Genomic DNA, 15,296 nt, shown 5'->3' on the forward strand with positions numbered 1-15,296 from the left:
GCGACCCTCAGATTACGAGTCGAGTGCCCAAACCACCTGGCCATGCCGGGCCTCCGTATTATGATAATTGATATTTTATTCAATGTTAAATGAATTGTGTTAAAGGTTTTTTCTAAACTGTAATGGCATACACTAGTGACGTTTATGAAAAGTGAAAACAGGTATAGTGTTTGAAATTTTCTCCTGCTCATACTTTATTTCCTACTTCAAAAAATAATGCTGAGCTTTAGTTGCAACATTTCAGGTTTAATTAAACACCTTTTTTTTTTTTCTATGGAAGCAGTTTCATCAGATGATGTAATATATTGGTAAAACAAACAGTAAAAACAGAAGTATGCAATGTTTCTTAGTTTCTCTGTCGCATAAAAGTTTCCATAAATGATCCTTTTCATTGCCAGTTTCAATATAAGTAATTTATCTACACATTTAAAGTTAGCAAGGAAAAACAGTAAAGTAATTCATTGTTTCTACGCATGGGGGCACTGCTGTCTCGGTGAAGTTAAATATAGTACATTATTTTAGCTGAACTTAGTGTAGTGTTTCTTATCCAAGCAAGAGCTTTGAGAAAGTATAGCGCTTATCGACCGCAATCATATATGTAGGGCTGCCGAGATTTAACAGTTTCTTGTGGACTGAGGAACTCAGCGTGTCGCAGTTGGCCTCTAGGAGAAACCGCCAGTAGATTGAGTTTGATTGAAAACTGTACGTGACTGTGCAAAGTATTTTTATCGTAACTCTGTACATGTTTCCAGTTGCTTGGACCAATGTCTCTCCGTATTTGTTAGAAGGCAGTAAGTTAGGAAGTGCGTTAGAAGAAAGCACAATACAACTTATGTTTATTGGATGTATAAGAAGAGATATATACAAAGTGAAAGGAATTTTCTTTGAATGTTCTTTTCCGTCGTCTCTAGACTTATAATGGTCATTTCGAGCTCGAAGGATTTTTATTCCTCTGTTTCATTCATTTACTTTCGAACCCCCTGAAGTAATAGCTTTTAATAGGAAGGATTATATGAAAATGTGTTATTTTAAGTCGTTCTTCTGAACAATTTCTAGTTTCTAAATGTCCTGAAACAACGCCATAGTTGATATTTTAAAATGTTTTCCATTAACTGTTACATGTTTGTAGAGGAATCGTGATCTGCCAAGAATAACGTTTTAGTAATTCACTTGTAGTACTACAAATATCGTATTGAAACTTTCGTAATTCAATTTGTATATGAACATTTGATTGATATTGAAATAGTTTTAAGTTGTCCGCCGTGTTACTGGTGTGCGTCTCATTCTTGAGCAAAACTAATGTTACTTTTGTAGGTCGATGTCCACGTTTAATATGCGGAAGTTTCATCTACAGTGGTATAGTAAGCGTACTGTTGGCCGACACATTCTTCTCATTACCGTATTATTCTTCCCATTTTTCTGTTATGTGTACTTCAATGTACTGCATTGTTCTCACATTCGTCAGTTAACGACGGGCCATTCAGCTTTCTTGATGCTTCGTTTGAACAATTCCTACCAACACAAGATAGAAAAAGAATTAAGCCCACCAATAGCTGAAAGAAAAAGATCTAGTGACCATAAGGATTACGTGGTTAGAGCTTGGTTGCCGAGAAGAATACATGAACGATTTGATGCTTTGTCTGGTAGCTTAGAAAGAAAGCTTCTTGTAAGAAGAAAATATTCTATTAAAAATCACCTCTCAATAAAGACACCGAAAACTGATATGCTTGTAAATAACATATCCCTACACCTGAATTTCACTGATGGGTCTCGAAAAGAAAAGAATTACAAAAAAGATACACAAAAAAAAATTGAAAACCTTCCTAAGTCGAGACTACCTCAAGCGCTAATAATCGGCGTGAAAAAATGTGGAACACGAGCTCTGTTAGAATTTCTTCGTCTTCATCCAAACGTTCGAGCTCCTGGTCCTGAGATACACTTTTTTGACAAGAACTACCATCTGGGTTTAGAATGGTACAGGTGAGTGAACCGTTTATTAGAAATTTACGCCAAAACAAAATATAATGAACATTTGAAGAAGACAGTAATATGTGTACTCAAATAGACCACTTTAACTCTAAAGGTTTTATAGTTTCATTTGACAAAAAAGAGTACAAACATAATAAAATGTGAACAGCAAAAGATGAGAAGATAAGATTGTTGATCTTTTTTAGCAAAAACGATCATGACTGATGGAAGCAGTTGTAGTAAGTAGTTGACCAAAGTTAAACTCGCTTAGTAGATTCGTTAAGGATGCTGCTTTATGTAATCTTGTTCATGAGGCAGAGTTACCTCACAGTTCAATTAAAGCAACACTTTAGTCTACAGGTAACAATAGTTAACATTATCGAACAAGGAACAGTTGTAATGTTTCCACTTACTCCTCAGTCTGCAGGTAAGTTTAAGCAAACGTTTATTAAGGTGAAAAGTGTTAACGTTAAGGTAAAAGTGTTAATGTTAAGTTTTCTGTTATTGCTGAATGTGAACGAATACACATCACGAAAAGTGTTTAACGCCAAAGTAAACAACATTTCTATACTGTTCAAACTTCAATGTGGCAGTACGAATACAAGTTAGGATTCACTAGATATATTAAGTTATTATTTCCACCTACTATTTCTTAACAATGACTACAGGGAAGGTGTCTTGACGTCTGTCGTGCTTCCGAAAAAAAATACACTTATAATGCTGGCTGAAATTTCATAAACGTCTGACTATATGAAAATCCTTTGCATCTAAGCCATTTTGTAGCTAAATAATAAGGAGAATTTATGGCCTGAAATTATAATAAGGATGTGGTAGGAGAAAATGTAACGATGGGATATTGAACTGAGTTCTGTATTTCTTTGTTAAATCAACTTAATATATGTAAAATACATTCAAGTTTGTGCGGATTTTTATTGAAACACCAAAACGTATTTTGTATCACATATAACAACAAAGCAAAAAAATAAAATAAAATAAAAAAATCTTATTTTCATGTTCTCATTTGCCTTCTAAACTTTAAACAATACAATTATTAGAATTCTATATTGTTAATGAAAGTTGAAAACGACTGACTTTAACCATATTTCACTTTTTTACAAATTTTTTCCAAAGACAAATAACTGGAAAATGAATGTTTTTCTATCATATACTTCTCTTCTTCAAGCACTGTAAGTTGTTTTTATGTATCATCTATTAATCATATATAACAATATGTTAAGTATAGATTGCTTAGACACTTAAACTACTACAGAACATTTTATTTGTACAATACTAATCTTATTCTCTAACACTTCACTTATAGCTTTAATTTCCTGCTATTTCAAAGATTTTGACAGCCACATGAAAACGTACGTGAACAGGTGCAAGTGAAAGTTGAAAACCAGTGATTAACCGTATTTCAATTTTTAAAACTTTCTTAGGCTATTGGCTATGGAATAACTGCTGATTTATTTTGTTGATAATGTTTATTTTTGAATCTATGGCTCTTAAGGATCAACACTTTAGTATAAAAAAAAACACAAAACTAAATGACTACAATAAATAGCTATTTGTTTTTGTTGTATTTCATGCAAAGCTATCGAAGACTATCTGTGCTAGCTGTCTTTAATTTTGAAGTGGTAGACAAGATGGGAATGTAGCTAGTCAACACCGTTCACAACAAATTCTTGGGCTACTCTTTACCAGTGAATAGCGAGATTTACCGTCACATCATAAAGCCCCCACGCCTAAAGGGGCGATCATGTTCGAGGATAGATTTCGATCCAGCAACCCGCAGATTGTGAGTCGATCACCACGAGGCTATGCCAGACTTACAGTAAGTAACAAGAATAACAAACAAAATAATGAATAGAACATTGACAAACGAATCACATTAGGATTAGCAAATCTCTTAAAGCTAATCTTCCTGATCTGTCAGACTAATATTTTATAATTATTTCGAAAAAAAAGATGAAAGAGAAGTTCACAATACAAATCTCGGTACAAGAGGTAAAGAGACATATTTTATATAGAACGTAGTTTACAAGGCAATAAATAGTACAGTTCTACATATATTACTTCTAGAAATACGTACTTCTGTCACATATAGCAGCACTTCAAAAAATAAACGCGTATTTTCATGTTTTCTTTTGCCTTCCAAACTTTAAACTATAATTCTATACTGTTAAATTAATTGCCATTCTAGGTTTTCAGTGATGTATAAATGAAACTACACACGCTCTCTCTCTCTCTCTATATATATATATATACTAGCTTACATACTTGTTTAATGCATGTTGAAGAGATAGAGGCCCTCGGGGGTTACATAGGGAGTCAGATCCGAATACTGACTTCCTTCGTCATTCCTTGAGATGTACGTCAGATTTGGTGAAAATCAGTCCAGTTATTCACCAGTTATAAGCAGATAAACACACACCAAAGACTTTTGTCAAATACTGGTTTATATACCGACCACTTAATCTTGGGAGATGTGTAGCATCCCGAGAAGTGGCTCCAGACATTAAATATATACTGAAAACAGCTGTTTCAGAAGAATGCCCCAGGATTTTATCAACACCGAGTTTTACCATGAAACATCGGTGACAAACTTCCGTTATTGTTCGTGGTGACTTTTCTCCATATTGAAATAAAATGTCGTGAACAGTAAAGACGTAAGTCCGCTGCTACTAAATACCTGTTTAAGAGCAGCTTTTAGAATTACATCAAAATGGACTAGGAGGGGTGATTTACATTATTTCATAACAGAGGTTTTGCCTTTTCACAACTACAAGTTTATATAACTGTTTTGTAATTTATGTTGTTTTTTTTACAAAACTTTTCACGCATAATATATTCATTGTGTTACAAAATAATGAACTCATGTTTAAAGAACAAATGCTTGTCAATTCGTTATTACTTTAAAATGAGTGTTTCTATTTTGTATAGCATATCACACTTCAAAATGCTAATGTTTAATAAATAAAAAGGTCTTGCGAAAATTTTCTCTTGCAATTGATAAGTGTTTGAGTGATTGATTTGGCCAGGTGGTTAGGGTGCTCGACTCGCAATCTGAGGGTCGCGGGTTCGAATCTCCGTCCCGCCAAACATGCTCCCCTTTCAGCCGTGGGGGCGTTATAATGTGACGATCAATCCCACTATTCGTTGGTAAAAGAGTTCCCAAGAGTTGGCGGTGGGTGGTGATGAGTAGCTGCCTTCCCTCTAGTCTTACACTGCTAAATTAGGGACGGCTAGCGCAGACAGCCCTTTTGTAGCATTGCGCGAAATTCAAAAATAAATAAATAAATATTTCTAAATGTAATTATGAGCTGAAATGTTCTAAAATTTTCACCTTAAAGCTGTACATAACTAACTTAATTTTTGTTGTTTTGATGGAAAGGAGTTTATTTTCTCTATAAGATAATACACTACTTAGATCTTCAATCTACATATTACAACCCCTTGTTTGACAAAGGTTATTGTTTTATTTTCAGAACTCAAACCTAGTAACGAAAATATAGTATACAATGTATTAATTCTAAAGCACTGCTGGTCATATATGACAAAATGTATGTTCAAGAAAAAATCTGTTGCTGTTTGTGCATTTAATCATTAAAAAATGTACTGTTTAGAGGACATTTAAAATCAGTGTTAACAAATGACATTAAAAAAATTGGAAACTCTGAAAAAGTATTTTTTTTTGCTAGTGCGCAAGTTGTGTGTTTCAGAATGTATATTTGTTCTATTACAATCTCGAAATTTTGGTTATGACCTCTCATCATAGTAACGTAAGACGAAATATTTTCCTGCTTGAACGAAATATTTTAATTGAATGCCAATTTTAGTCGAAATAACTTCAAGTTTTACAGAAATATCGTAATATTGGGGCTCTGAGTGACGCTGTAACATGTGGATTATGTATTTAACCTTCTAATCTGGGCCTTCAAAGATGAGCTAATAGCATTATTACAGAATATATTACCATACTTCTAAATGTGCTAGTAAGCTACTTGTGTTGTGGCTCATGTGAAGAAGGTGCTCTACATTAACAATGACTTTGGTTCTTTAATGACGGATTTTTGTTGTCATAACATACCATGTGTAAATGTGCATCTACTGATCATAAACAAGTATGCATGATTCTTGAGTACATCTGAATGATCTTTTTTATATAGTAGTAATAATTCAGATGCAGTAAGCGCCATTTGTGAATTGCGTTTTTAAATTCATTCCATTCTTTTCTAGTTCACTATAGATGTTATGTTAAAAAAATACTTTGTTTATAATTACAATAAATGTTAGAACATTATAGAAGATATGACTGTTACATTAATTTATATATAATATCATAACGAGTTGCTTAGAGAGAATTATATAAGTCAGAAAAGAAATTCATAATAGCTTCAAATATAATATATCAAAATATTATTTGATCATCTAATATGTTTAACGAATAAGCAAAATTTTAACTTCTAGGAGTTAGCACACAAGAAGAGTAACTGTGATAACTGGTCGTTCTAAGTTCAATAATTTACTCAAGAATAGATTTAAGAAATAAATATTTAAGAAAAAATTACGTGGTTTGTAATCAAACTAAAAAATCTTTTGACCGAGCAAAGATAATGTTGGGAGCGTGAGAAAGACATTTGGCCATTTAGTGGCAAAGGTTAGTAGTTGAAAGTCACTGTGACTTTACGTTTTGCACGTGTCGTGTAGTTTCAAGTGATAATTATAAGACTCAGGTAATGAAGATTGCTTGGTTAGAAGAAACGTCCTGTTACCTTTATACTGAGTTAGTATGGCTTTACTAGCTCTTGCCACTAGTGAAAATGATTACTAGCATGAAGCTAATGCAACAGTTAAAGTTTATATAAACTTGTATATTCCTGATGTGAAATATAAGGATATAGTGAACGCTTTTACATCATACTAAAACCAACCAAAAGAAAAGAATTAGAGAACTCACACAAATTGAATAGAGAACTCACTACTGCTTCAAGTAAATCATTTAATGATCAGCATAAAATTGAAACAGGAATACAAAATAAATTTAAAAATTTGCTTCGATTAAAACAAAAAGAAAACAGAAAATAAGCCTATCATTCCTGAACTTAGTGGTCTAGCATCTTGATGGGAAGTTATTTAAATGCATATTTCCTTCGTATGTTGTAATTGTACCAGTTTTCTTTTTGGCCGTTTTGATACTTGAAAAGCAGTAGAAATTATGTGGTAAATTCTTCTTTATAGTTTCAAACTCTAAATTTCAAGTCGCTAAAAACTGCATTTTTATTCTTTTGGAGTAATTTTAAACAGATGAAACATGAGAGTATTTTAAAGTCCCTGATTAAAGGTTCGCTTTAATGAAAATTTCTGGTTAACATCTTAATCAAAATTAAAAACCAAATGTTTGTTATAGAAGAGATATAGCATTCCAAGATAGCATGTTGTTAGATATATAATGTGTGAAATAAATCTTCAGTGCTTTATTAAGGATTACAAACTGTATAAGTAACACATAAATTTTAGTATAAAAGAACTGGTGCTTTAATCTATCTGATAATTAGCAATAAGTTATTCATTTCTTTCTTGGTTTGTTGAATCTTTTGAAGCAAGTAATGTCCAAATAAAATAATTAAAAGAGACAAAGGATATTATCATCCCATAATCTATTAAATGGATAAACCCAAATAAAACAATATGATTAAGTTTTCACCACTAGGTAATTTGTTTTGTTTCATGCCATGGAGTAGAATATTTTCCGAAAGTCGGAGTAGACTAATAAAAGTCTTTCAATAGGATGAAAGCGAATTACATGATAACTTGAAAGCTAATACTTTATTCATCGTACGCTCCGCGTTGTAAAATCCACAATTAATCAATTTTTAAACTGTTTTAATTCTAATGGTCATTAAATGCAGCAAAGAATAAGATATATCATACTAGGCCTATAATCCTGCTTATGCTAGACATAGGAATAAATTCAGATGAAAGAAATGGAATGTAGTATTTTTATACTTTATAATGCAATATCTTCTATAATATATGTCTTGTTTATTATGCCGACAGTTTAATTACCAACATAATATTGTACTTCATTATCCAAAGGTGAATACTTTAACTTTTGAGATTATGTCACGTGTCAGGTGTTATACTTTCTCAAGCTTCTATAGCAATCACACGAAAAGCAATACAAGCCCTTACATGACTAGAATCATAATATCAATAAACCCATTGACATTTGATCACCTTTGGGACGAATAAGAAGAACAGTTCCTTGAAAAACATTTCCAGTTTTTACTGATATCTACTTTCATATAGTTTCTTGCAATTACAGAGGATTGCGTATGTTATATTAAAACGAATTTGATTATGGAAATCAGCAAGTCATGTTGACAAATACAGTTGATATAAAGTCCAAGTGGAAAAGAATGTATCAGAACTACATTTTACATTGTTTATTACTTTTGGGAAGTAAGAGCCCTTTTTGACGCAAAATAATCATACATTCAGATCATGAAGGTGTGTTCAGATTTGGGCAGTAGAATTTCCAAAACAGAGACATATCTTTTGCTTAATGACGTTGAAAAACATAGGAATATGGATCATATTGGGGTTTCAGGTCCATCCAGAGACCTGCAACAAATGGTATCCCAGGCGTGGTAATAGAAATGTGGCGTCTTGTAATAGGTGAAAATCCACGAACACAAAGGCTAGTAGCAACAGCCGTCAACATGTTTTAGGTAACAGTACGTAGCATAATCAAGAAGGATTTGCACCTGGCAAAACACGTGTACATACGATACTAACAAGCTATAGCAGTTCAACTGTTACATACCTCAAGCAGCTATTCCTTTCGGTCAAGTCGGCAAACGCAGCTCCTGTGGATTAATGTGAGACTGGACTGTTGAAACGGGAGCTGGGAAATCGTAATCTTTGTACACTAGATGGATTATAGAGAGCATGCAGGAATCGATTGTATGTTTTGATATAACAACCTTAGATTTGGCCTCGTGTATTGTAAATTACCCTAAAAGGCTAAGATTCACGATCGTCAGATAGAGCATGGCCTAGACTATAACGATGTAAAGTGACTCCAAAATTGTTTCAATATAACGTACTCAAACTCTGTATACGAATACTGTTTAAGCAGAACGAAGATGAAGTACATAGCATTAACTACAGCATAGTAACACGCTTGCATTATATTTATTTACTGTATTCTTAGTGTAGTTTAAGTAAAAAAATAGCACACTTTGTATTATTCTGACTGCAAAGATAAAAAACCTTAAACGAAACGTATAATAAGCTAAAGATTGATGGATTTGTTGTTGTTTCGTTTCTCTGATACAGAATAATCACTCCGTTAAGGGCTCATGAAAATATCCTGGACTCTATTCATTTTCTAGTACATATAAGATACTTAGTTAAATCGCTTTGGTAATGAACATTCATTACGAACCACTGGGAGATTGTTGCATGCTTCACGTGAATTGCAGCTAAATTTTATCATCAGCAAACCAGTCATTTTTGTAAAAACAACCAATGAAACTTTCGCCCAAAAAATCATTCGAGGTTGAGTTTAATTTGTTACGTATTACAATTTCAAATAACCTAAAACTGAGTTAAATTGTACTTTAGATCTAGAGATTAAGTAAATTCCGATATGTATACAGTTTATGATATTTGCCAACAAAATTTATACACACAGTTTTCTTTTTTAATACAAATAGATTTTAATATACAACCAATAATACAATTTACAATAACGGTTTTTACAAATAGTTATTACAAACAATGATTTATATACAAAAGTTTTACAAACCTACAAGCAATATAAAGTCTTCTTTCTAGTCTGGAACTTCCTTCGTATCTAATCTAGGGTTCACGATGAACGAGTTAATTTCGAGTTGACGTAGGCAGAATTCACTTAATAGGGAGCTAGCTAGATTTGTAGTCTTCGCTGAGTTTTCTACCGTTGAAGTTAGGTAATGTCCGATGTGTATCCACTGAAGTTAAATAATTTGTAATGTTCGAACTTTGTAAATATTCCTGGTCAAATATCTGAGTTTTCCGATTAATAAGTGTTATAACAATCACAGTTATAGTTTCCGAAGTTTATAGCACACCAATAGTAGCAAACAAATAATATATACTATTTCTCAAGCGTCGCGTTGGTTATATTTATAAGCGTGTGGAGAGTTCCTCGAAACTTCAGTTTACTTAACAACACTGACGCTAACACTAGCGTATAAGTACACACATATATATTGTTGATTATTACACTCGAGAATATTCTACAACTTTAGAGAATAGACGGAGGTTTCACAATACATATTTAACAGTATAAGTTATGTACATTTCTAAACATAAATTTAATTTAAACAAACATCGATATCAAAACAATTATATAATAGTAAATCCGTCACAAGTTCTTCACAGTTTAAGTGCTATGGAAAAACATGACGAGTATCGATATTGCTGGATTCATTTAGGTACTTTTTGTTATAAGCAAATGTAATTTTACTAGCGATGAAATATTTGTTTGATTTTTCTAACGATCAAAATATTATTAATGATTGGCACATTATTTAATTTTTCAGACAGCAAATGCCACTGACATTGGAGGACCAGCTGACAATCGAGAAGACGCCAAGTTACTTCGTTAGCAAACAGGTACCGATCAGAATCCATAAGTTATCTCGTGACATGAAACTACTGTTAGTAGTCCGTGACCCCGTAACACGGGCAATCTCTGATTACACACAAACAGTAACCAAATGGCCCCAAACACCTCCCTTCAAACACATGGCATTTCTAAACACCTCAACTGGACTATTGGATACATCGTGGCCAGCAATCCGTATCGGAATGTACAGCCATTACCTCCTCTCTTGGAACCGCTTTTTCCCTAGTCGACAGATTCACGTGGTTAGCGGAGAAAACTTAATACAAGATCCTGGTGGAGAAATGGCGATGGTACAAGATTTCCTTAAACTGCCTCGCGTCGTGAGTAATCACCATTTTTATTTCAACCAAACCAAGGGCTTCCCGTGCGTCAAGAAATCAGAGAACAAAGGTGTGCCTCATTGTTTAGGAAGAACAAAAGGCAGAACTCATCCAGACATCTCATCAGAAACTATTGAGAGATTGCGGGACTTTTACAGACCTTTTAATCAGAAGTTTTACCGTATGGTTGGAAGAGATTTCATGTGGCTTTGAATGTTAGAAGTATAGTCAGAGTTTCTCAATAAGAATTGGAATGTTCAACCATAGGGTCCAATGAAACTTTCTGTGAACGTGGTCTTCCAAACTTATTTTAGATTATAGAAAGGCCTTGTCGTTGTTATGCCATCTTGATTACTTATTTGGAAGGGCTTACTAGTATGTGTGAACATTTTAAAATTCTAAATCTCAAGTAACGGAAGCAGAATGGAATAATAGAATCCAGCTCAGTAAATAAAGATAAATTTACTCTATTTTAATTTAACCCATTTTCAGCTAATAAACGGATAGAATAAAAAAAATGTTATTATATTTGAATTCTCCAAAGATTATCAACATAGGTTACATCGAAAACTGTTCACGAGATACAGACATTCTTTTAGTCTGAATATACGTGTAAATGAAACGTATAAAACACGTAAGCCAGTTTTCAGCAATAATAATTATATGTGGAAAACAAAGTGACACATAAGGCATTTTAGGCCACAGTCATTAGTTTTATATAAAAGTTTGACTGCTGTCTGTACATTGATGTATTTAACAAGACATGCAATTGAAACAAACCTCGTTTTTAATATTATGAAAGAAAATTAGGTGAAATTGATAACAAAATGTGGAAGGCTCACTTATTATACACAAGTACTAAGTGAGCCTTCCACATTCACATTCACATACTCACAGAACTCACAGAATACTTGTGTATATATAAAATTTATGGTAATTTACTATTTTCGCGGTTCAAACTAACAACGATATGTTATGTCTTGTACTTATAGAAGTTCACCAATACTTTGTTACTGTTAATTATTAGTATGTTCTGGCTACTACGTAAGACCACGTAATTTGTCATAAAACTACCCTAAGATTAACTTCAGTGTATTATTTGAAAATTAACTTTCAGCATATTTTATCAAAATGAAAAACAAGTAGAAAATTATTTCATTCATATTTAAGTCAGAACATGAAATTTTAATTTTTAGTGGTTAGTCTTTAATTTTTGGATTTGAAAAAAACTTATTTCCCCTGGTTACTAGAAAGTAAATTTGTTTTACTTGTGACATTCAGTATTATATGAGTCACGTCGAAGTTTAATTATACTAATGAACCTTGTTAGTCATTAGCATTTGATATTATACATTCTGGTTAGATTGGGTTATTTAAAGTATTTCATGTTAGGCGCATTAATTAAGTAAAGTCAGGTCATTATAAATATGAAAGAAGAAACAATAAATACATTAGAGAACTCGTTCTTGTTTTTACTGGTTTATTGTAAGAAGTGGTTCTTGCCGTCTGTGTTCAATAGCTACTTCAAACAATAATTAAAGCACACTTTTGGTTCTGAAACATAAGATAAGAAGAAAAGCAATTCGAAACTAAAAATTAACATAAAAAAGATTGCTCCATTAATTAGAAAAAAAGTTTAGACGAAATAGATCAAAATGTGTATTCTAGTCTTCTTTGTTAATTACGAATTTTTTCATTTGAAATTTAAAACTTTTATAAGAAAGGCTCATCACGTTGTTTCTACTTGCTTTCGAAACTTCAGTAGAGTAAATTAAAACAAACTTTTGTTAGTTTTATATTTAACTAAAATCGGCCGATCGTTTCTTCAAACTATTTCATTTATTCTACTAGTAATCAAATCAGAACAATAGAAATAATAATAAAAGCTAGTACCTATCTCACTTTTTTAAACATTGTACTGATTAATTTAGGCGGTGAACTTTATATGGAATTTCATAATCTTAATAATTTATTCACTAAGTTTTATGTAATTAAGCATAAATAATTTCAACTGGGGACTAAAGGTAGTTTGGTTGATCGGTAGTTTATGTGTGACATTACTTCACAATAACACTGACCAATCATAATTGTTTACAAATCTTTCTTTACTGGCCTTATACTGCGTTTTCCAATAAGAAGAAACGTAACATCATACCTTTCGCTCTATAGCACAGCTGCTCCTGACGTCTCGGTCTCAATGTGTCCCACAAACTATCGATCGGTAAATCACACTTCACCAGCATAAATACATCACGATAATTAAAGAAGAGTGCTTACAGTGTTAAGTTATAAAATGCATTAAATTAAGCTTTCCTAAAATCAAAATTTAAACACTAACCCTGTAGTAATTAACAGGCTAGAGCAATCAAATTATACATATTTATATATACTATGTACTTATGAATCTATAATCTTGTTAACTCCTATATATAAAGCTGTAAGTTTTTTGGTTATTTGTTTCAGATTTCACGCGAAGTTATACAAACCAACCTACGTATACATATCTTATCAAAAACATCTTAGGTGTGAAAAAAGGTGCAGTCGAAAAAGGACTGAGCGTGCGATTTAAAGGAATGGAATCAAAACTGGTAGCTACACTTATAGCATTGATAAGAATTTTACAGCAAATATTCATTCATTAGCCAGGCCCCTTTTTCTGTTCAACTTGGGGCATGGTGGTGGGTAAAACAAATTACGCGGCCCAGCTAAATAGTGAATGAATATTTGCTGTAAAATTATTATCAATTCTATAAGTGTAGCTACCAGTTTGGTCGCCAATTTTGATTTCATTTCTTTAAACGCATACTCAATCCTTTCATGGCCTCACCTTTTTTCACACCTAAGGTATTTTTGATTAGATATCATGACTTTTTGTCAATACACACCAGTAAACCACAGCAAGTGAGAAAGTGACACTCAATAGTAACCAACATTAGCTTCAGGATCGCAACCCTATTATTCGGAACAGACCTATACTTTACAGAACTAACCAGCATTCTTTAAAATATATGGTGGTGGTTTTTCCTCTCTAAAACAGTGTTAATAACTTAATTTATAGTAACACTATATAATTTAGATTAACAATTCCTTGTCATCACCCGCATGCACTCGGTACAGCCGTATCAAGCATCATTATTTACTCTAATATCACGTGACGCTAAACGCTCTTTAATTAGGAGGATTTCATAAAATTTAGTCAATTTATGTTTAAAAGTTGGCAATGAATAGTGAATAATAACCGTCCACCCGTACGATTCTTTCGAAAACGTGAGCTTGAAACTACTAATCTAGTTTGCTTGGCTACAAGTTTGCATGTCCTTTCACCCTATAGTTTTAGTTGGCAATGAATAGTGAATAATAACCGTCCACCCGTACGATTCTTTCGAAAACGTGAGCTTGAAACTACTAATCTAGTTTGCTTGGCTACAAGTTTGCATGTCCTTTCACCCTATAGTTTTGCTGCTCTAAATCAACCGTCTTTGATCCAAATGACAAAAAAATCAAAAAAGTCCACCTTTACTCTTAGATGAAGCTGGAGTAAAAGTTTTAGACCGACAGCCCACGTGATTTTTTTGCATTTTTTTTTAAGCGGTTTTTGTGGGATAACGTTGTAAATGTTGCTTATATTTAGACCACATTTGACACCTAATTGTAGGTTCTAAAAATCTCTCGGTGTACCAAAGATGAAGAAAATCAATAAGAGTTAAGTATATTTTGGTATCAAATAAAGTTCTGTACTTTTGGTGCGAAGAAAAAAAAAGAGAAATAAACTCAATCAAAATTGGATATTTTATATCTCAGGTATTTCTTAATGGATTACCTTAAAATTTGATATGTGAAGTAAAGGTCCAGTAGAGTACATCCACGGAAAATATATGTTAATTTGGATTACCACAGTTCTAGCTACAGAAAGTGTAATATCGCTAAACTATCACTATTGTTAATAACACACGGTGTGTCCTGCAGGTTATTTTTTGGCTGCACGACACTCTACCGCGTGCCTTTATATACACGTATATATAAACTGTTGGGGAAGATAGCTTGTCAAATAAGTGACGTGATGACAGTTAAGTTTTTCTTTTACAGTATCCTACCTTTAAGGCAGGAATATATGATATGATTAAACCCACCTGGAAACGGGAATGGGCCTATCTGTGTGTTGGTGGCCATAAACGTCCAAAGTGCAAACGAAGCTTTTGTACTACAGAATAGAATAGCGTCTACGTAATTTAGTCTGTTAGAATCATATCTTATATATGAATTAGACTACCATTTGAGACTGGGTAACATGTCCAAGTCAGACGAATTACATGCGAGATCCCATTATG

The 15,296-nt window shown here is 32.8% G+C and overlaps 1 protein-coding gene across 1 annotated transcript; it reads left to right on the forward strand.

The window, feature by feature from the left end:
- Window positions 1–993: 993 nt before the first annotated feature.
- Window positions 994–11,208, forward strand: LOC106460653 (heparan sulfate glucosamine 3-O-sulfotransferase 2-like). Its single transcript, XM_013920379.2, has 2 exons — window positions 994–1,980; window positions 10,563–11,208. The coding sequence occupies exons 1-2, from the start codon at window positions 1,319–1,321 to the stop codon at window positions 11,179–11,181; spliced, it is 1,281 nt and encodes a 426-aa protein (XP_013775833.2). The 5' UTR covers window positions 994–1,318; the 3' UTR covers window positions 11,182–11,208.
- Window positions 11,209–15,296: the final 4,088 nt, after the last annotated feature.

The sequence above is a fragment of the Limulus polyphemus genome, unplaced genomic scaffold, assembly GCF_000517525.1.
Source record: "Limulus polyphemus unplaced genomic scaffold, Limulus_polyphemus-2.1.2 Scaffold810, whole genome shotgun sequence".
In the NCBI taxonomy this organism is placed as follows: Eukaryota; Metazoa; Arthropoda; class Merostomata; order Xiphosura; family Limulidae; genus Limulus; species Limulus polyphemus.

Coding starts and splice junctions, on each gene's coding strand:
- LOC106460653 (XM_013920379.2), top strand. CDS start 1,319: ATGTCCACGTTTAATATGCGGAAGTTTCATCTACAGTGGTATAGTAAG. Junction 1,981..10,562: donor CTGGGTTTAGAATGGTACAG/GTGAGTGAACCG, acceptor TTAATTTTTCAG/ACAGCAAATGCCACTGACAT.